Source organism: Pantherophis guttatus, chromosome 1 (assembly GCF_059756535.1).
Source record: "Pantherophis guttatus breed Tessera chromosome 1, ASM5975653v1, whole genome shotgun sequence".
NCBI lineage: Eukaryota > Metazoa > Chordata > Lepidosauria > Squamata > Colubridae > Pantherophis > Pantherophis guttatus.
In genome coordinates, this window is record NC_142063.1 from 192113984 (window position 1) to 192135188 (window position 21205).

Here is a 21205-nt window from a genome sequence, read left to right on the forward strand (position 1 = left end):
CACAAGTATACCACTATATATTGCCCAGATAACTAGCACTTAAGTTCACATTTTATTGTAACCTTAGTGGGAGATTCAATTTTTCAAATTTCAAGGCTCTCTTTACACGTTCTTGAAGATAACACGGGTGACATATCACAATTGCTATTAGAAGCCAAACAAGTGATCTTTGGACAATATTCAGATGTTATCACAAGAAGTTGCACATTGTAACTGGAAGATCTGACAACAATAATACATAAAATACTTTAGTGCAAAATACCTAAATTGCTACTTCCTTTTCATTCCAATCCTTGTTTCAAATTATTTTCTTAATTTTTCTACTACAAGAAATCATCCTAGATCCATCTACTTTTGTGGCAGAGCAATAGTTTCCTTAAAACTTGCAGGTACATAAAGTATCAATTTCACATCTTGGAAATCCTAAAAATCTCTTCCCAAAAAGACTTTGCTCCTATTCACTTTTGAAGTGCAGCTTTCAACATGAGATGCAAACTCTGTTTGACCCTCAAACTGACAGAACTTTTAATTACTTTTTTTTTATTGAAAAAGTTTTTCAAATACAAATTTTCCCCCTTTCCCCCCCCTCCCTAACCCCCCCTCCCTAACCCCCCCTCCCCTCCCCCCATGGCTTCTGCAAGATGAAATCCAGAACTTTTAATTACTTAAGAAGTAAGTAAATGATTACTTGCCAAATAAGCTTTAGAATGGATAAAACCTAAATATTATTTGCCTTACTGATAAACCAAAGCTTGCACCATAAATTAATTCCACTCTCAGAAGACATGGAAAAAGAGTTCACCTCAATGGCTTTTGTGGAGCCCATGATCTCTCAGACTTATTAATCACGATCACACATCTTCCTAGAATTACATATATTTTAGTTTTATGGACTTTGTTCTATCTGTCCCCATGACAATGTTGTTCTATATTTTTCTAATATGTTTAGTGTCATAAAATTGTAAGTTTTAAGTAAATTTTGAAAATGCAAGTGTTATCTCAGATTTATGTTACATTCTAATTTTTCTAATAAACTGGATCAGAATAGGACAATCATCCCTAATGCATGTAACCAGAGAATTTCTTGTTGAAAATATAACAGCAATTTTTTTTAAAAAAATATTGCAGCTTTCAATCACAGAGGTCAACAGCTTCCTTTTTGGGTGTCTAATTTCTTTTGGGTCATGCATTTCCAAGTGACCTACTTTGGTAAGAAAGGTGACAGCCAACTCATGGCCTAATTGATTTAGGAACAGTGCCCAGGGAGACAGTCCAATTAAGTTTACAAGCTGGCAATTAGCAGAAAGGCCTCTAAATCCCTGCACTGAGAGCATATTTCTCTCAGTTAAGAACATAAATGTGCTAGAGATAGGAAAAGTAAAGCTGTGCTTTTTAGAAAATTGTTGTGAGCAGAGCCACATGGGAAAACTAAGAAAAGCAAGGTAGGTATAGCCTGATTGCCTCCTGGTAGACAGGTAACCAAAAAAGTTTAACAGCATTTAAAAATATGGAACATTTGAGAATACATCAGCACACTGTTTTAATTAGCTTTCCAAATAAACATCTATGACTGTTAAAACACTAGACAAGATAGAATAATTTATCTCACAAATTATTGTACAAGCTTTCCTGTTAAACAAGGTAACAAGACAATTTTTAAAGAATATAAAGCTGACATATCCTGAATGATGTCATTTTATTTATATACCTAATTGGTGGGGCATAGGTAATCATTAGAGTGGCTTGCGGAGTAGTTTCTACCTACCTACCTATTTGGTCAAATCTGCAATCACACTTGCTTGAAAACTATTCTTTAGTTGCAATATTAATGGTGCTGGATAAAATCCAGAGACCTGTGATTATCAGTGGGATAATTAGGAGAAAGATGTTCTTCTCTCCAGCTCCCAAAATCAACTTGGGAGAATTGCCCATTCTGCTGTAGCAGATTTAGAGCAAGGGGCAAGATGAGAAAGGCCTTCTCCATAAATCAAAGTTTCTTGCATAACTGTGGATTTCATCTACATTATTTGCTGATTATTTTCATTGGCTGAGACAGATGACTCATAAAATACAAATATTTTAATTATGTATCTCTCTTCGGATTTCTTACAATCAACGGATTTCAACACATTCAGCCCAACCATTTAGTTCAATCATAAAGAATATAATGTAATCTTGGATTTTTTTCTTCCAGTTCTTTTACTTTTCTTGCTTAGTTTTGCTGAAAAATAATCTTTTTAAAAAGCAGAAATATTATATTTACTGATGAAACATATAAAAATTTCCATTAACTACCAAATAAACTTACCAGTTTTGAAATGAAGCACTCCAACAGGTCCTTTGTCAAATCTAAATAATAGAAGATCATGTATACCCAAAACATCTATGTCCTGAGAAGAATCTTGTGGGATAGCCCATTGGATTTGAGTGAGACTACTGGATATCTCAAAATTTTCACTGAATTGTAAAGTTGATTTTGGTGAAAAATCTTCAGCTAAAAGCTGCATTTTAATTGGAGACAGTGCCATGTCAAATAACTGTAGTTCTCCTTGAGAACTACCAATAAGAATTATGGCAGCACTAGGGTGGCAACACATTAAGGCAGGTAGCAGCTTTGCTTCTGTTGCCAGAGTTACTTGACGGTAGGCTTCATACAGAACTACTGAAGAATCTTCACAACCCAGAACTAATTTGTCTTCTGTAATATTCCTGCAACAGCTGATAGCCTTGGATGTTAATGGTATTTTGGTGATCGTCACACAATGAACTTTATTCCTAACATATTCATAAATGCAGCTGTCAACCATGGGCTTTTGGTCTGCACTCGCAGATTGTTCTACAGTATGAATCTGATGTGGATTACACATACTAAATCGGACATCAAGCGGATCCCCATCTGTATGAATATAACTCAGAATCTGAAAAACAACCCATATGCAGAATTACATAGTGTGTTGAAATACAGTAGCATATACTTACAAGTACTATAAACAAAAAAATGCTTCAATTCATAACAAGATAACAAATTGACAGAAATGGATTTCATTGTGCCTTATTATCTGCTAAATCATGTGACATATTAATCGTGCCTCAAAGTTGGTTTGTATATCAGTGTATATAGTTTAGTTTATAGCTTAGTATATAGCTTATAATGTAAACGGATGTACTGTTTTTCAGTTAAAGGTACATATTCTTGTGGGTGTAATTAACTAGAGCAGAATTTTTCACTAGTAAAAATAGGTTTGACTTTGTGAACAAATATATATCATAGGGCACTAAAATATAATTATTTTATTTCATAATGCATATACATACTCAACCATCTATGAACGATTTAATTATACTGTTTCTATTTTAAAAAGTTCCAATAAAAGCAGGAGTGCCCCAGGGAACATTTATTAGTCCCTTCTCAGCTATATTAAACAGATTAAATTATATTGATGTGATATATTTCATAACTTTCCTTTAGGTTCAGCAAATTTAAACATAGAAACAAAATATTAAAACAATAATAAAAAATATTCATGCTAGTAAGTAAGAGTTGAAAATATGAATGATATTCTAAAACCCCTCTAAAACCAAAGACTATTTTAAACCGGCACTTAATACTTTAAGAGGCCAGAATCTAAAGGAATCATTTTTAACTGCTACCCACCTCATCTAAATAGGGATATCCAAAAAAGAAACTAAGAAAATTAAATCACTATATCCAAGTAAAAGTAGGTGCTTCTTTAAATAACTAAATAAATTATCCCAGATAAAGTATCAGATCAACCAGAGGTACTGAATCTTTCATGTATTATTTCACTGGAAGAGTTGAGAAGCTTTCATGAGATCCCAACTCCATTTGATTCTTCTTCTCTCTGAATTGAGATTCATTCTACTGAACCTAAAAAGCTCTGCTAAATATCCCTTCAATTTTTCTTTCTGTATAACTGTCAAGGGATGAACAATTAAAAACAAAGAGAGTAAGGTCAAAGGTATGTATTTGTTTTCTGTAATCCACCTCTAAAATCCTTCAATCAAATGATCCTTAAAATAAAATTCCTCAAATACATAAAAATAATAGTAGGAATTACATCTTAACAAAGACATAATTCCTAATAACTCTAGGGAAGTTTCAATTTCTGCCACATTTGGACTGAAGTATTTTGATATAGCACTAATTTAAACTGGTCATTATGAGAACTTCCCCCGTATTAGACCTTCCTTCCCTTTTCCCTTTACATTGCATCATTTAGGCTGGAAACCCAGGGCAGGGATTTACTAGTTTGCTACAAAATCACTCTAGAGCTTTTAGCTAAACGGGTAAAACAAATATCCAATTTAGAGATTTAGAGGATTACCTCTAAGTTGCCATGTTCACATTTCAAGAGTAGCAAGTTGGCTCTCTCTCTTTTGCTAGACACTGGGGACCAAGGCCAAAGTTCATCCTTTGCAGCAGACCACCAGCAAATAACCATATTCTGTACATAATTTATTGTCAAATGACGCTTCATCCTTCTGTTTCCTACTCCTGGTATATCAATGTAAGATATCTGAGTAAGAAAAAATGCAGGGCAAATGTGAAATTACCAAGCAAATACAGTATATGGAATTTATTTTACATACCAAAATAAATACATAAAACCTAAATATTATAACTAAACATTATTTCATACTTCAAGTCCACTGATAGCACTGTTTTCAGCATGTCCTATAAGTTATCTATCACTTCTTAATCTTAGGATTTCATTTATAGCAATAACTCAAAATATCATGTCAGAATTATCTAGGATTACAGCAGAATAAAGGTAACAATATAGTCTATTTGGATTTATAATGTGCCAGTCAAATACATTTAGACAATTGTTTTTTCTCCTCAGTTTCAATATATAAAATATAAAGAACAGAGACGTAATAAAAAGTATTAAAAATCTGAATATGAGTGGGAAATACAGAACTGTTGGTTGTACTGTGTTATGATTATAGTATTACTTAGATGTAAGAAAGTCTTGAGTGCTTCATTTCAGTACTTCTCACTATACTAAGGTGCATGTGTATGTTGTGTGGATGGGAGTATAAATATATACATACTATAGACATGTATGATTCTATGCAGAAGTATTCACCCTCTTTAGGATATTCTGAACTTTTGCATATGAATATTATCACAGCTTGAGGGTCCCATTGATATATGAAGAGTTTAAGTAAACCAATGCTTACTATTAAAGATTGGCTCTTGTTCCATTTATGTAATACTGTAACCTAAATTAACCAACATATTAAGTGCCAGTGCAAAAAAAAAAAAAATCTTTTAGATTCAGTAACACAGGGGTCCCTAACCCCTGGTCCGTGACCCAGTATTGGGTCATGGCCCATTGAGAACCAGGCCATGCAAGTGGTGGGCAAGTGCATGAGTGTGCAAAGCTCTATTTGTGCAAGTGGAGGGCGCAATGTGAAACCATACCCTCTCATTGCTGCCGCTGCTAGTTGGCAGAGCTGGAAAGGCTGGGGACCACTGCAGTAACATACACACATTTACTTCCAAGAACTGCAGGCAAAAGCTTCCTCCAATTGGTTAGTAGTGTTTTAGCTTACTAGATACAAAAGCTGGTCTATTCTTCCATAGCAAATTGCTTCAACAGAGTGGCATTTGAGTAGATAATTTCAGGTTCTGCCACATATCTATGGAATTTAGCTCTGGATTTTGATTTGGCCATTTTCAGAAACTGAGTTTGTTCTTGAATCATTATCTTGTCGACTTGCTTGTATGTTTGGTATAGCTATCTTCCTGCATGACTCGCTCAGACTTAAACTCTTGCAGAATTCTTTGATGCAGAACAGAACTCATAATATCTTCAGTAATGGCAACTGGTCGAAGTCCAAAATCCAAGTCCACCATATCCAAACCATGACCCTTTGATGCCTGACAGTTGGTATGTGAAAGGCAGTATTTGACTTCTTAAAACTACATATATAGCCTGAAAAAATCCACTTTTAACTCATCTGTCCTTAAAACATTCCTCTAGAAGCCTGGGGTCATCCAGGTGCTTTTCAGTACATTTAAAGAGAAATCATTCTTGTGAGCAAAGATTTCTATGTTGCCATTTTCCTGTGAATCCCATTTTACTCTCTCTGCTTTTCTCCTGGTAAGAGTCAAGGGGAATGATGCCTGCTGATACACAGATGTTTTTCTGAGTTTTTTTGTGGTTTCCTCAATAATTTTTTGATGTGCTTTTTTAGTGGCATTGACAAGGTGGCCACTTTTGGGAAGATTCACTATTGTCCCAAAACATATTGTAAGATGGTGTCAAGTAATTTATACTGGGAGAATGAAATAATGCTACTGGATGAGATGATGCAAATTTCCCTCTCCTAACCTATGTGTGTGTGTGTGGGGGGGGAAATCCATTCATGAATTGCAGGAATTAAATCATGTGCAAATTATGATAAAGTCTTAGGACTGGAAAGAAAGAATACTTATATTAAACCTTGGTTCAGGGATGTCAAATTCGCAGCCTGCACTCCAGATGCGTCATATGCTGGCTGCACCCGCCCCCATTTTAGTGAAGGGGGTAAAAGTCATGATGCAAATTTGACACCCCTGCCTTAGTTGATAATGTAATTTGCTGAATCAACAATTTCCCTTTTTACTAGAAACAAAGGGCACAATGTGATTTGAGGAATACTTCCCATCAAAGAACTCTGGTCAGCACAAGCTTTCCTCTAAAACTGTACTCCATTAAAAAAAAACCTTCCTTTACCCAGCTGCTGATTTTCTCCCACCAGTTCAAAATTTATTTTCCTCTTCCGCTATTCTGCCCCTGCACTCTCCCACACATGTCTTCCTGCTCATCTGTTTATTACAAACACTTCTTTTGCCTCTAGGGGGTCTGATCTTTCCACAAATCCCATTATTTCTTTGCTTTTCTGAAAAGGCCCTTCCTTTCCTTGCTCTTCGGGTTTCTATCTATATGAACCATGACTGTTGTATGTGAAAGCATTTTCAGAATGGGATTAGAGTAACGCAGTAGGAGGAACTTTTTTCATGGGTACAGGTATGTAAATCTTGGCGTATTCGGGTCTTTTCCCGTGTAATCTTGGCGACGTTTCGATGAGGTCTCTCGTCAAAACGTTGTCAAGATACTCTCAATCTTACACGGGAAAAGACCCGAATACACCAAGACTATATATATATATATATATATATGTTTTCTCAGGTTTTCGCGGGTGTTTGTATGTAGGTCTTTGGTTATTCGGGTCTTCTCCCACGTAAAATTGGAAGTGTCTTGGCGACGTTTCGACGAAGTCTCATTCGTCATCTTCAGGCTGGTGTTCTCGGCTTCGTGCTTCCAGGAAAAAGCACATCATAAAATTATTGAGGAAACCACAAAAGCACGAAGCCGAGAACACCAGCCTGAAGATGACGAATGAGACTTCGTCGAAACGTCGCCAAGACACTTCCAATTTTACGTGGGAGAAGACCCGAATAACCAAAGACCTACATATATATATATATATATATATATATATATATATATATATATATGTATATATGTGTGTGTGTGTGTGTATAAATAAAATTCCTAATAGGGAGGGAACTAACTGCCTTTGATTGTGCCAAGTAGTAATTACATGATGCTTTTCAGAACAAAGAAATGAGGGCTATTTCTACTGTAGATTACAAGCAGTCCTTACGATCACAATTGAACCCAAAATTTCTGGTGTTAAGTGAGTTTTGTCCCAATTTATTACCTTTCTTGCCACATTGTTAAGTGCAGTTGTTAAGTTAGTAAATGGTTGTTAAGTGAATCTGACTTCCCCATTGACTTTGCTTGTCAGAAGGTCACAAAAGGTGATCACATGATCCTGGAATATTGCAACCATCATAAATGAGTCAGCTGCCAAGGAACTGAATTTTGATCATGTGACCATGGGGATGCTGCAACAGTTATAAGTATGAAAAATGGTCATGTTACTTTTTTTCAGTGCCGTTGTAACTTCAGTCGCTAAACAGACTGTTATCAATCAAGGACTACCTGTCCTTTTTTTTTTTTACTCATCTACAGTTATAAAATATATTTTTTCTTTTACTTGGATGAGAAGGAAGGGGGCTGTAAGACAGAGGACAAATAACTTATGGTCAGACTATATTTCCAAATAACATTTTAAAATGATGTTGATTTTACTGAATCATAGGAGGCATGGTGGTGATGCAATGAAATCACTAGAGGGAATGACATTCCCTCGCCCCCTTTCCTTCTGTTATTTTGTACGTTTAAAAGCAAAATAGATTTATTAAGCCTAGTGAAATTCCTTGGATAATCTAATTTTAATAGGAAAACATGGATAATTTCATCACTGAAAATCAGAAATTTGCTACATAATTTGGATGGGCTCTGAGCCCCAAAAATGAGTGACAGGGAAATGAATTAGTTTGCAAGCTGCCCATTCCTATATTTGAAGGGTTTGGACTATGAAAAATTCTTTAACAATGTTTCTTTTTCTGTCTGCCTTTGAGAGTAAAAGTGCAGAACTGAACATACAACGTTATAAATAAGTATGTTTGAAATCAATTCTTTTTGAAAAAAGGGTTGCAGTTTCTTGTTTCTCATGTTACTTGCTTTTGTTTTGTAAGCCTGAAAATAGAATTTGTTAATAGATAACTTTGAATTATTATTATTGAATGAATATTATTATTGAATGAATGAATGAATGAATGAATGAATGAATGAATGAATGAATGAATGAATAGGGAGAAAAAAGAATTAAAATGCAGATAGGTGGGAATGAAGTTTCTGGTATACTTTTCAAAGTTCCTTTAGCTGATAATGTTTTTTCTCCAAACCAGAATAAAGGTGGTTAATAAAATCTCCACCACTATTAAGTTAGTAAAGAATGTTTTCAGGATGTGCTTTTATGAATTTGGAAGAATGGATTGAAATCACTTTAACTAAAATATACACACAAATTAACATTGATATATATTTTGCTTTGTTGAAGTGTTTTCCAAAACCATTGCTCATAAGTAAAGTGTTTCTCATACTGTGAATGTTAATCCCACATTTCAGTTATTTTGATTGCAATGTGAGCTTTTAAAGATAATTTTTTGACTGACATCAGTGTGATTACAAAATCTTTCAGTTTTTTGCACCCAAAGCTAGCATCTAATATAAGATTAATTTTGAAACAATCTGGAGATTATTTTTTTATAAATTTTACAAATACATGATGCATGTTATTTCTCTTCACTTTTATATTCTATGTCTGTGAGAACACGTAAAACTCCTGGTTGTAGATATGGACAGGGAAGCATACAAGTTAAGGAGGAATTTACTGCTGTGACTCCAATCAATACTAAAATGTACAGTCATGGTTGCTTGACAGCATCGACCTATGTGTAAGGATTTAAAGCTACTTATGTATTAAGTTCCACTATACTGACCAAAAGTATTGGAAAAAGGCTACTCATTTCAAATATAACACTGAACATTAATAGGTAATTTACAATGTATGAATAGGATATATATATTTTCCTCCAGGATTAAGAACACTAACTGTTCTAACAAGGGATACAATTTTTGCCAAGTAATATGGATGAGTGACAGCATGATGTATAAAGTTTATGCGGCTTTTGAGAATTTCTTAGTTCTATTCCTTCTATTCTATTCTTTTATTATTCAAACTATGTTATTTTGGAGCATGATTATTTGAAAACATGAACAGTACACCATCTGGGTGACACATGCCAAGGAAATATAGATTGCACCACATTTCTGCTTAAGGAATTAATGGAAGGTTGATAGCTGGGGGGAGTGGAAAAAAACTATCTTGCTATTGCTGGTCAGCAATAATCGAACCACTTTCTGGGGATTAAGCGCATGGCTAAGCCTACTGGACCAGACACAAGCAAAGGGCAGGGGGTCTTCTTATCAGAGAAATGCTTCTGGAGCCAGTCTCACTACATGACAGATTGCTTTCATATTCCTGTCTGCAAGGCAACAAAGGATGGCAGTAATGCGATAATGCCAGAGTGCAATGGGTGTTAAGAACCCGTTGCATTTATGTATTGTATTTAGTAAATAATCAGACTCATCCAAATTGTGATCTCACCACTCAACCAAGGCCCATTAAAAATCAAGGTTAATGCTTTAATAATCCTTTGCTGTTTCTTTATGGCCAAAAAGAACTCCTTTCTATTTGCATGGTCATAATATTATTGACCTCTTCATCCCCTGAATACACATCAAAAGGAACTGAAATCAAAGTAATTACCACTGTTTTCTCTCAGTAAACATTAACTCTTTATACTCTGTCTTCTCACAGTTCAGCAAAGCGATTTAAAAAGCTATGAAACTGAAAACAGGCAAAACAGCAATGATTTCAGAAGATTTATCCAAAAATTTTAATGCTTTATGGTGCTGAGAGCTTAGAAGAATAAGATATGGCAGATTATGGAATTCTGAAAAAATAACTATAATGGCTTCATTGAGCATTGATAGCATGGAGTTCTCAATTTATTAGATAATGAAGTTTGTTACCCACTAGAACTACTTTAAACTATATATTAGTTTATATATATTATTCAACTTCATTCAATTTTATATCAATTTTATGTTAATTTCAGCTTTGTTTTTTGTTACCAACCTTCCAAAATTAGCCTTAGCCAGGAAAAAATATTTTTATAACTAATAGCAACCAGGATACTTACACTAATACATATTGTGTAGCTGAGTATAGTGCACAATTTAATTTTAGTACAATATTATTACACTGGATATACCTTCCTGCTATTTTTGTAATGCTACCTTGGAAGCTTTTTAATGAACATCAGTTTTATTAAAATAAATTATATAAAAGGAAATAAACATAGGATTGCAAAGCTTATCTCCACTTTTTGCAACACATTTCCTTTCTTCCTTTTGTATAGATGATGGTACTTCATAATGCCGTTTTCTTTTAGACAAGGAATGAAAAAATCCTGCTTTTGAAGCAAATTGTGTGAACAAGAATGGCTTCGATCCTACCAGTTAAATTACTGCCTCACTCCGATTTCATCCGCTCATCCGACCAGATCTAACAGAAAAGGTATGTGATGAGTCTGTCATCTAGGGACCTACATTTGGTGGGGCCTAGGTGGGTCTTTTTTGCTGTGGCACCCGCACTGTGGAATCTCTTTTCCCCCCCACCCAAGGTGAGGATGGCTTTATTGCTTCTAGACTTCAGAAGGTCACTTCAGACCTGGTTATGCCAGCAAGCCTGGAGATCCCAGGGGATGGGTGAATTGGTAAGGTATTTTCATTACTATTACTATCCCTTCATCTATTAATTTTGTTTTAGCTATTTATATAGTTTTTAATGTTTTAATATTTGTTAATGTTAATGATTTTAGATATTTTAGATATTAATTTTGTAGTACATCACCTGGTGTCACTTATTTGTAAAATGGGCGACTATATAAATTAAATAAATAAGAACAAAAGGAAAGGGAAGAAGTTTGTCATGCCAGAAATTTGCTTCCTTCATCATGTTTGCTAGTTTTCATTATGCAGGGGTCAAGACTGGGAAAGTGAGTGCTGAATAATTGGTTTATCTAAGAAGAGGCAACCCAATGCAGAAATAGAGATTATTTCAAAGAAGCTCTATGTTAATTAATGCACTATAACTGAAACGTTGAATTTATTCTTTCAGTTATCTAGATTCTGGTTTTAGCTCAGATTAGCATTAAAAATAGCTTCTGGAAATCCAAGTTGGTCTTGTTATCTTGGTTATGCCAACTATTAGGGGCTTTATAACAAACAACATGCTCTGGCCACATGCAGTAAATTATTGATGGCTTGTTCATGAAACATTCCGTATTTAGACAAATATCAGTTCTTTCAACTTTTCTATTTAAGTTCATAAATTTTTAAATACAGGGACAGAACTACTATCATTCTATTTTTAGAGAATTTCTTACTCTATGTTAATTTGATTAGAATGTTAGATATTAAAATATATTCCTTTTAATATCAATAATCATGATAGTCAGGAAATTACAGATAAAATCCTGATCTTTAGCCAGTCAAAAGTACATGAGAACAAACTAGGCTACTCTTCATCCATGGTTTAATCCAATGTGAAGCAACTAATAGTTGTATTCAGAATCTCAACAGAACCTATGCTCATAGGTCTGAGAATGGAGTCTGCCAGTGTAATGATTGTCTTTTACTTGAAAAGAGCTTCTCTAGATGGCAAAAATTGGAAGGAGTTTGGTATCACCTTTTCTGATTAGCACAATTTATTAAAAGACATAAACTCTCATTATCTGTGAACACTTCATCAGAGAGTGCATGGAGATCCTTCCTCAGTTTAACCATTCCATAGTGGCTGCCATAGACTGATATGGCTCTCCTACAATGGTTTTGACAATAGATTTTGTTTACCCAAAGGAACCCAGAGTAAGGTACAAAGGAACAAGTACAGTGAATGAAATTGTCAGATGTAAATGCCTTATTCCCTAATGTGTAAATAATGTATATATGGGATATCAGGGGTTAACTTATTCTTTGACTCTTAATGTATTCATAATTCACCACTCCCACTCTTGGCTCCACCCTTTGTATATATAAGGAGCCACCTTCACCATTTTCTTTGCTTCTATCTGTGAATATTCAGTGAATATAGAATGCCTGTTATAATTAAAGAGAAATATATTTAAATCTCTAACTCTTATTATTATTATTGAGTCTGATCCTGAAAATATTGCAACAAGCTGGTAGCAGAGGATGGTTAATTGACTCAATAAATACTTAAAAATGTCTAAGAAAGATAGGCCCAACACCAGGGCCTACAGCAAAGAAATAGAAACTGAACAAGAAACAATCAACGAATCCACAAACGCGATTTCGAGAGAATCCGAAGAATACACCACTGGAGAAGAAGAATTAATAAATGAAAATGATGACCAGGAGGAAATCGAAATAAAAAATAACGAACTCAGGTCAGAGATATTGAAGCTATTAAAAAGCCAGAAGAATGATGAAAGCCTCATCGCGAACCTCCAAGAAATGCTGAAGAACAGCGGAGCAGCGAGAGAGAAAAACATCGCTAAAGAGAAACCCAAAGACCAAAAAACTGTGAGTGATATGACTACAGAGAAAGTCGTTATGAAAAAGAAAAAATGTGATCCCGCGCGAAATTTTGAATGGCAGCCATCTTGGTTTCAACAAGCCTCCAAAGTGAACGAAGCAGAGCCAATCAAGATGCTCAGTTCAAAATTTCTGGCGCGAAAGACGTTATCAGACAACGAAAGTGAAAAGGAAGATTCAAACTCTTCGGAAGAACCAGAATCAGAAAGTGAAGACGACTTAACAAAATCTCAAGTAAAGTCAGCAATGAAGACGCTTTTTGCTGCATTTGGGCCAAAATTAAAAATTTCCAAAGCGCCAACGAAGAAGCAAGCGAACAAGCCGATACTTCAAGACCTGCACGCTCCCATCCTGACTTCGAGAGCGACGACGCCCGAGCCCAGAGAGCCATGTCGATTCCGCCCTACACCGCAGACCGAAGCAAGTGCCAACGCACCCAAAAGAAAGAGAAGAGCAGTCGCCGCCATCAGAACTCCTAAGACCGAGCCAGAGACCGACTCGTCTGAAGAGGAGCGGAGCGAGCGAGCTACAATGGAGAGAACCTTCCACGACGACGCCAAAGAAGAAATGAACAACGCGCATGTGCGAAACTACGTAGACGGTCCGGAAAGACTTGAACTGGCCAGAGAACCGCGCAGACTCGTTGCGAGCATCCCCATGCCGTTTTGCAATTTCCTACACTCGCGAGACCACGGACTACCTCAGGTTGTAAGTAATGGACAAAATAATGTGGGAAACTTACCCAGCGACTTTCCAAAACTTAGGGTTGATGGCATTAATTTGCAAGAATGGTATCAACAGCTTCAGGTTGTCTTTATGAAAGAAAATTTACTATTTTTTATCACTAGTCCCCCAAGAAGACCTTGGACTTTAAAAATAGATTGTTTACACCATAGAGCATTTTTCTTAATAATATCTAGCGTGTCTCCTGCAATGTATCATAGCATCAAACCAAATCTAACTGTTTCAGAAATAATTCAATGCATGTTTAATTTGTTTCACAGCGATAGTGTAGCTACCACCACAAGAATGTCTAAGGACTTCTTTTCTTCCAGAGTAAAACCAGGGGTTTCCATAAGTGAGCATTTAATATCTTTAAACAAAATAAGAGCTGAGCTGCATTTGAGGGGGGAAGTGATTTCAGATCAAACAATGAAAAGTGTTATTATCAATTCACTTGATTCATCATGGGATAATTTTATGTCACACTTAGACACCATCAATCTAGGATATTTAACCATAGAAAGTCTATCTAACAAATTGATAGCAGAAGACAATTCAAGAAAAAATCGTTCTAGCAATCACACAGAACACAAATCTTTTAGGAAGGTAGCTTTCCAAGAAAAATGTAATGAAAATTTTAAATGCCACAATTGTGGGTCCAGGGAACACAATAGAAGAGATTGTCCCGAAATTTCAAAGGAAAGACATAGGTCAGAATATAGGAATAAATACAATTATAGACAGTCTCCCACAGATAGACATAAATATAGAAGCCCACCAAATTACAGAGAAAGTAGAGGGGGCAGAGAAAATTCAAAAGAGAGAAAATCTGGTTCACTGAATGGACTAAATAAACAAGACAGTACTAAAACGCAACAAAATGAGAACAATAATTGGCTTATTGATTCTGGGGCAACTAATCACACCACTAATAACAAAAATATATTGTCTTCATTTACAGAAGATAAGTTTGTAATAAAGGTAGCTAATCAAGAAAAGGTTCAAGTATTAGGCAGAGGGAATGTGACCTTGCCTGGTCTAGGAAAAATAGAGGGGGTATTGTTAATACCAGAAATACCTCATAACATACTAAGTGCCATAAAACTAAGCAGAGATTCTGACATCAATATAGTTTTCTCAAAGGGAAAAGCAACTTTAGAGAAGAATAAAACAAATGTAGGCACTGTGATGATTAAAGGAGGCCTGCCCTATCTGATAACAAAAGAAAGATGGTTACATAACATTGATTCAAATATGGAAGATTATATTGAGGCAGATGATGAAAATATTAGTAACAGTGACAATGATGAATGTAAAATATCTCATGATCACGCAGATACACACAATGAGAAGAAACCAAAAATAGGTAAACCAATTCATGATGAGTGTGCTCACATCTTACATAGGAAGTTAGGACACGCAAGTTTTCCTGTAGTACAAAAAATGACTGAACACGCAGAAGGTGTCAAAATAAAAAATTGTGAAAATTATTTGGAATGCTCAGTATGTAAATCTACTAAACTAAAAACTAGTCCCAGGCCAAAAAAATCCACCAGATCAACTAACAAAATTTTTGACTTAGTACACATGGACTTAGTTGGCCCATTAACTCCATCAATCACTTATAGAAAACGTTACTTCCTAACAATAGTAGACGATTACAGTCGCTATGGTTTTGTTTACACATTAAAACACAAGGATGAAACCTTTCAGAAATTTAAGGAATTTTACAAACGCATAGAAACACAACATAATATCAGAATAAAACAAATTATGACAGATAGGGGATGTGAATTCATGTCTAAAGAATTCTCCCAATGGTTAAAGGATAGAGGAATGCTACATTACACGTCTAGTCCATTTTCTGCGTTCCTAAACGGGATTGCAGAGAGAAAAAATTCCACATTACAAACCATGATTAGGTGCACATTAGAGGATGCTGGTTTAGGCAAACAATTTTGGTCAGAAGCCTTACATTATTCAAATTACACTCAAAATAGAACCTGGTCCAGTATTGTGAATAAGACACCATATGAGGTGATGTATAATAGGAAACCAAAATTAGCACACATGCACATATTTGGGGTCACTGCAGACGTACACATACCTAAACAGTTGAGAAGAAAGGGAGAAAACGTATCCAGAAGACTAAGATTTATGGGATATGAAACTGGCACCAAAGGGTACAGATTCATTGATAATAATAACAAATTTATAGTTTCCAGAACAGCTGTGTTCCATGAACAGGCCAACTGGTCTAAATTACATCTTAATGAAATATTTCCAAATAAATGCAAAGATACAAAATCTCGTGAGGAAGGGACAATAGAAAATCAAAATATCAACAAAAATAAAAACAAAACCAAAACATGGACAAATAGTCAACACAAAATAAAGACAGACACATTAACAAAAAAGGAAGCAAGATATTTGCATGACAACCATAGCAAACCTGAAAGAGCTATTAGGAACAACAGAAATCAAATACCAAATAAATACAGAGATTACATAATGCATATGGATGGTGAACAAATAACACCTAATACATATGAGGAAGTATTAAAACTCCCTCGTGAAGAAAAGGAAAAATGGGAACTAGCTATGAAAAAAGAGATGGAAAGTTTGCAAGGATTAAATGTATTCACACCTGCGATTGCACCTAAAGATAAAACAATTATTGGTACCAGGTGGATTTATAAAATTAAGAACCTAGAAGGAGGCAATACTCTATACAAAGCTAGATTGGTTGCACAAGGTTATGCTCAAAAATATCCGGAGGACTATACTGACACGTACTCCCCCACAGTAAGAACAGAGAGTGTTAAAACAGCTCTAGTAGTAGCATCTGCACTCAATCTTGATGTATTTCAATATGACATACAGACTGCGTATCTACACGCAAAACTAGATAAGGAAATATATGTAAGAGCACCTCACAGTCAATACACTAATAAAAATGAAATTTGGCTATTGAACAAGAGTTTATACGGATTAAAGCAATCTGGCAAAAGATGGTACGATTGCTTGGTAAAAGTACTTAAGACCATGGATTTCAACGCTACCACTGCTGATAACTGTTTCTTTGTCAAAAAGAGTGATGATTATATTGAATTTGTATTGATTTATGTAGATGATATTTTATATATAGGAAAACACAAGGAGAGAAATCTTTGTAAACAAGCTAAATGAACATTTCTCGTTGAAATCTTTAGGTAAAGTAAACAAATATCTTGGTGTACAAATTAACAAAACTAGAAGGGGATTCAAACTTACTCAGAAAGATAAGATCATTGAACTTCTAAACAAATGCAATTTAAACAATGCCAAACCCTGTGACACTCCTATGCAAACTGATTTCCTTAGAAATACTGATGAATCTTCCCCTGAATTCAAGGATAATACATTTTATAGATCAGTCATAGGTTCACTTCTTTATATATCTAATTGGACTAGGCCAGATATTGCATTACCACTCAATTTATTATCAAGGCACGTTAGCAAACCAACAATGTATCACTGGGAAGCCGTCAAAAGAATTTTAAGATATCTGAAAAGTACATTAGACTTTTGCCTAGTATTAGAACCCAGTGATAATAAAGAACCAAAGCTTACATGTTACGCAGATGCGGATTGGGCTGGAGATATATCATGCAGAAAGAGTACTTCTGGTTATGTTTTCCTATTAAATGACTGTCCAGTTTACTGGTACACTGGTAAACAAGAACTGGTAGCCACTTCAACCACAGAAGCGGAATATGTTTGTTTATCCAAAGCTGCAAATAACCTTGTATGGTTTAATGATTTAATTTCAGATGTTTGGAAAAAACCTACTTTGCCTTTTGTTATGCATGAAGACAATAAAGCAGCCATTGAAATATCTAGATCCGATGCCATTGGACAAAGATCCAGGCATATAGATATAAAATTTAAGCATGTGAGACAATTGTCTCAAGATGGATTTATCAAAGCAGTACATTGTGATACATCTGAACAATTAGCTGACATATTGACGAAGCCTTTACCTTCTAAACAGCACAAATATTTAACTTCTAAATTGTATGTCTTATATTGTCCTGAATCTGAATGTAATTGGTGTTGTATAGCGAACCGGCATTTAGAGGGGGATTTGTCAGATGTAAATGCCTTATTCCCTAATGTGTAAATAATGTATATATGGGATATCAGGGGTTAACTTATTCTTTGACTCTTAATGTATTCATAATTCACCACTCCCACTCTTGGCTCCACCCTTTGTATATATAAGGAGCCACCTTCACCATTTTCTTTGCTTCTATCTGTGAATATTCAGTGAATATAGAATGCCTGTTATAATTAAAGAGAAATATATTTAAATCTCTAACTCTTATTATTATTATTGAGTCTGATCCTGAAAATATTGCAACAGAAATGTATGAGAACTGTGTTCAATAAAAGAATTATATGAAGCAACCAGTGAGAAAAAAAATAAGAGAGCCAATTTAGTGTAGTGGTTAATGCACCAAGAGAGAAAACAGAAGTTTGTGAGTTCTAATCTGCCTTAGGCATGAAAACCAGCTGGTCAGTAACTCTCTCAGCCCAAATCAATACAGGGTTGTTGTTATGGGAAAAGTGAAAGGAGGAAGGAATATTAGGTACATTTGCCGCCTTGAGTTATTTATACAAATAATAAAGGTAGAATAAAAATAATAAATAAATGTAAATAAATATCAATCCTGCCCTAAAATAAGAAAATAAACACCCAGTCAGAAATTAACCAAAGCTCATTTTGAAAACACAGCCAGAAAACAGCCTGGTCTTGGAACAATTATTACCCTATAAATCCGTGAATATTTGATACTTCCAGGGACATAAAACAAGTATAAAACAGAATATTTTCACCAAATATATTGTTACAGATTGGATTGTTGAATCTGCAAGAGTGAGATGGATAATCTTATTGCCACGCAAGGTTAACTGAAGGATAGAGGGAAGACAAGACTTTGATTTAGCTCATGATTTATAGTTGCTGTGTATTAATCTATTTTTCTTAGTATTTATGTACTTCAATGGGATAATAATTAAAAGCACAGAAGGGAATATATAACTTATGAAAAAGCAGTAAATAATACCTGCATGCTTAAAATACTTCATTTTAAATCATCCCACATTTCAACAGCAGTTCTGTAAGGGCTAAAGGAGTTGCAGTGCCATAAGGCAGATCACCAACCATAGCTACCCACCAACTCTTTTACAATGGCAAAATAATTCCAATCATTATCTACTCTATAATATGCTCTCTTATTGGAACACATACCATCCGCTTTTTTGAAATGCTTCATGGGGGTGGACAAATCCATGCCAGTTCCAGCAGTAAGGGCAACATTGAGTATATCTTCTATATATAGTCACCAAACAATTAAAGTAATTATTATTGGCAGAAGATATTATTTATGGACCAGATAGATTACCCAATTGTGTTTCAAAGAGCAGACGTTTAGTATGTCTCCTTGCACTTGAATTGTCCATCTCACAATATGGACTCTTCAATTTCCAGTCCACTCAAATCTTGACTATTTATGCCCAAGATGATATCACATCCCTTAAACATGTTAAATCCTTGCAGTAGCTGACTTAACACAAATCAGCTTCCCAGATGGAAAAATATTTAACAACTTATATATCCCAACATCTTAGAAGACCTTTCTATAGATCATGCTTTGAACAACTAGATTCCATTATAAGATATGGGAGGTTCCATGGTATCCCATTCAAGTAAAGACTGTGTATATGTACTGCACCAGCTCTTGAAGACATATCCTCTTTGATTGTAAAATATATTTGATGGGAAGGACCACATACTTGGATCCTCACTTAAAAACCAAAATATATTGGGACACCCAAGAGAAATTATCTTACTTCTTGCAGGGAATGAACCTGCATATCTAACAAGATTGCAAGTTATGTATCAAAGTATTTTGTAAAGGATAGACCATTTAGAATAGGTTGGGGTTGATTGCAAGAATAGTAATTTATGTTAATGGTTTTTTTTCCACATAGATCTGTCCACCAGATATTCAGACTGGTTTTGGTATTTTTATCCACCTATTGGGTCCTTCCCAAGGATCTGGGATAGGTAGATGGTGATGTTTTATGATGTTAGAGATATTGTCGCAGAATGTAGGCTGTTCCAAATAAAGCTGTCTTTTGCAATGACTGATGGTAAATTTGTCAGTGACAATGGTGTTCAAGCAGTGCTCCAGTTGCTCTGGGATTGCACCTATGGCGTCTTTTACTATTGGAGCTACCTTTGTTTTGTTTTGTCACAGTCATTCTATTTTTATTTGCAGGTCTTTGTATTTTGTTATCTTCTCTAGTTCTTTCTAGCTACAGGAATCTTGGGGGCGAATGATCATATTGGAATTCAACATTATGCAAGCACAAGCAATAGAACCAAGTCAAACTAGAGTCTTGGACTTTAAGAGAGCTAATTTCAATAAACTTAGAGAGAGATTGGGAAGGATTCCATGCAGAGGTGGGTTCTCCTTACCTTTACTACCAGTTTGCAACAGGGTCACATAACTAAGGCAGAATATCCCGAGCCTGTAAAGATGAAGCCCGAGCCTGTAAAGATGAAGTGAGGAAAGCTAAGGCTCACAATGAACAAAGGCTTGCGACAAAAGTAAAAAATAACAAAAAAAGCTTCTTCCAACATGTTAAAACCAAGAAAAAAGTCAAGGAATCAATTGGTCCATTGCTGGGAGAAAGTGGCAAGAAGATTACAAACAACAGGGAGAAAGCAGAACTACTTAACTTGTTTTTTGCAACTGTCTTTACACAAAGGGAAAAAAACAGTCCAACCTATCAAAAACAGCACCACAAAAAACAGATTAGGAATATAAATTAAAATAGGGAAGAAAATGGCAAGTGAGCACCTGTCTACCCTAGACAAGTTCAAATCACCAGGACCGGATGGATTACACCCCAAGGTTCTGAAGGAACTGGCAGACAAGATCTCAGAAACACTGAATTATATCTTTCAAAGATCCTGGAGCACAGGGGAACTGCCAGAGGACTGGAAAAGAGCTGATGTAGTTCCCATCTTCAAAAAAAGGGGGGGGGGAAATAGACCCAGGAAACTACAGACCTATCAGCCTGACCTCAATACCAGGGAAGATTCTGCAAAAGATAATCAAGCAACAAATCAGCAAACATCTAGAAGCAAACAAAGTACCGTATTTTCCGGCATATAAGACGACTGGGCGTATAAGACGACCCCCAACTTTTCCTGTTAAAATATAGGGTTTGGGTTATACTCATATATTATACTTATATGCTGACCTGGCAGGGATTACGGAGACCTGGTTAGGCCAGGAGGGAGGAGTTCCCCTTGT

The 21205-nt window shown here is 35.3% G+C and overlaps 1 protein-coding gene across 13 annotated transcripts in view; it reads right to left on the minus strand.

The window, feature by feature from the left end:
* The window catches only part of WDPCP (WD repeat containing planar cell polarity effector), a 201271-nt gene that overhangs the window by 90299 nt on the left and 89767 nt on the right, over positions 1-21205 (minus strand). For all 13 annotated transcript variants that reach the window (XM_034432467.3, XM_034432462.3, XM_087886501.1 and 10 more), the window contains 2 exons: positions 4347-4538; positions 2309-2918 (listed from right to left, as the gene is read on the minus strand). In XM_034432467.3, the coding sequence (XP_034288358.2) occupies positions 2309-2918; positions 4347-4538 (802 nt within the window). The remainder of the gene's footprint in view (positions 1-2308; positions 2919-4346; positions 4539-21205) is intronic.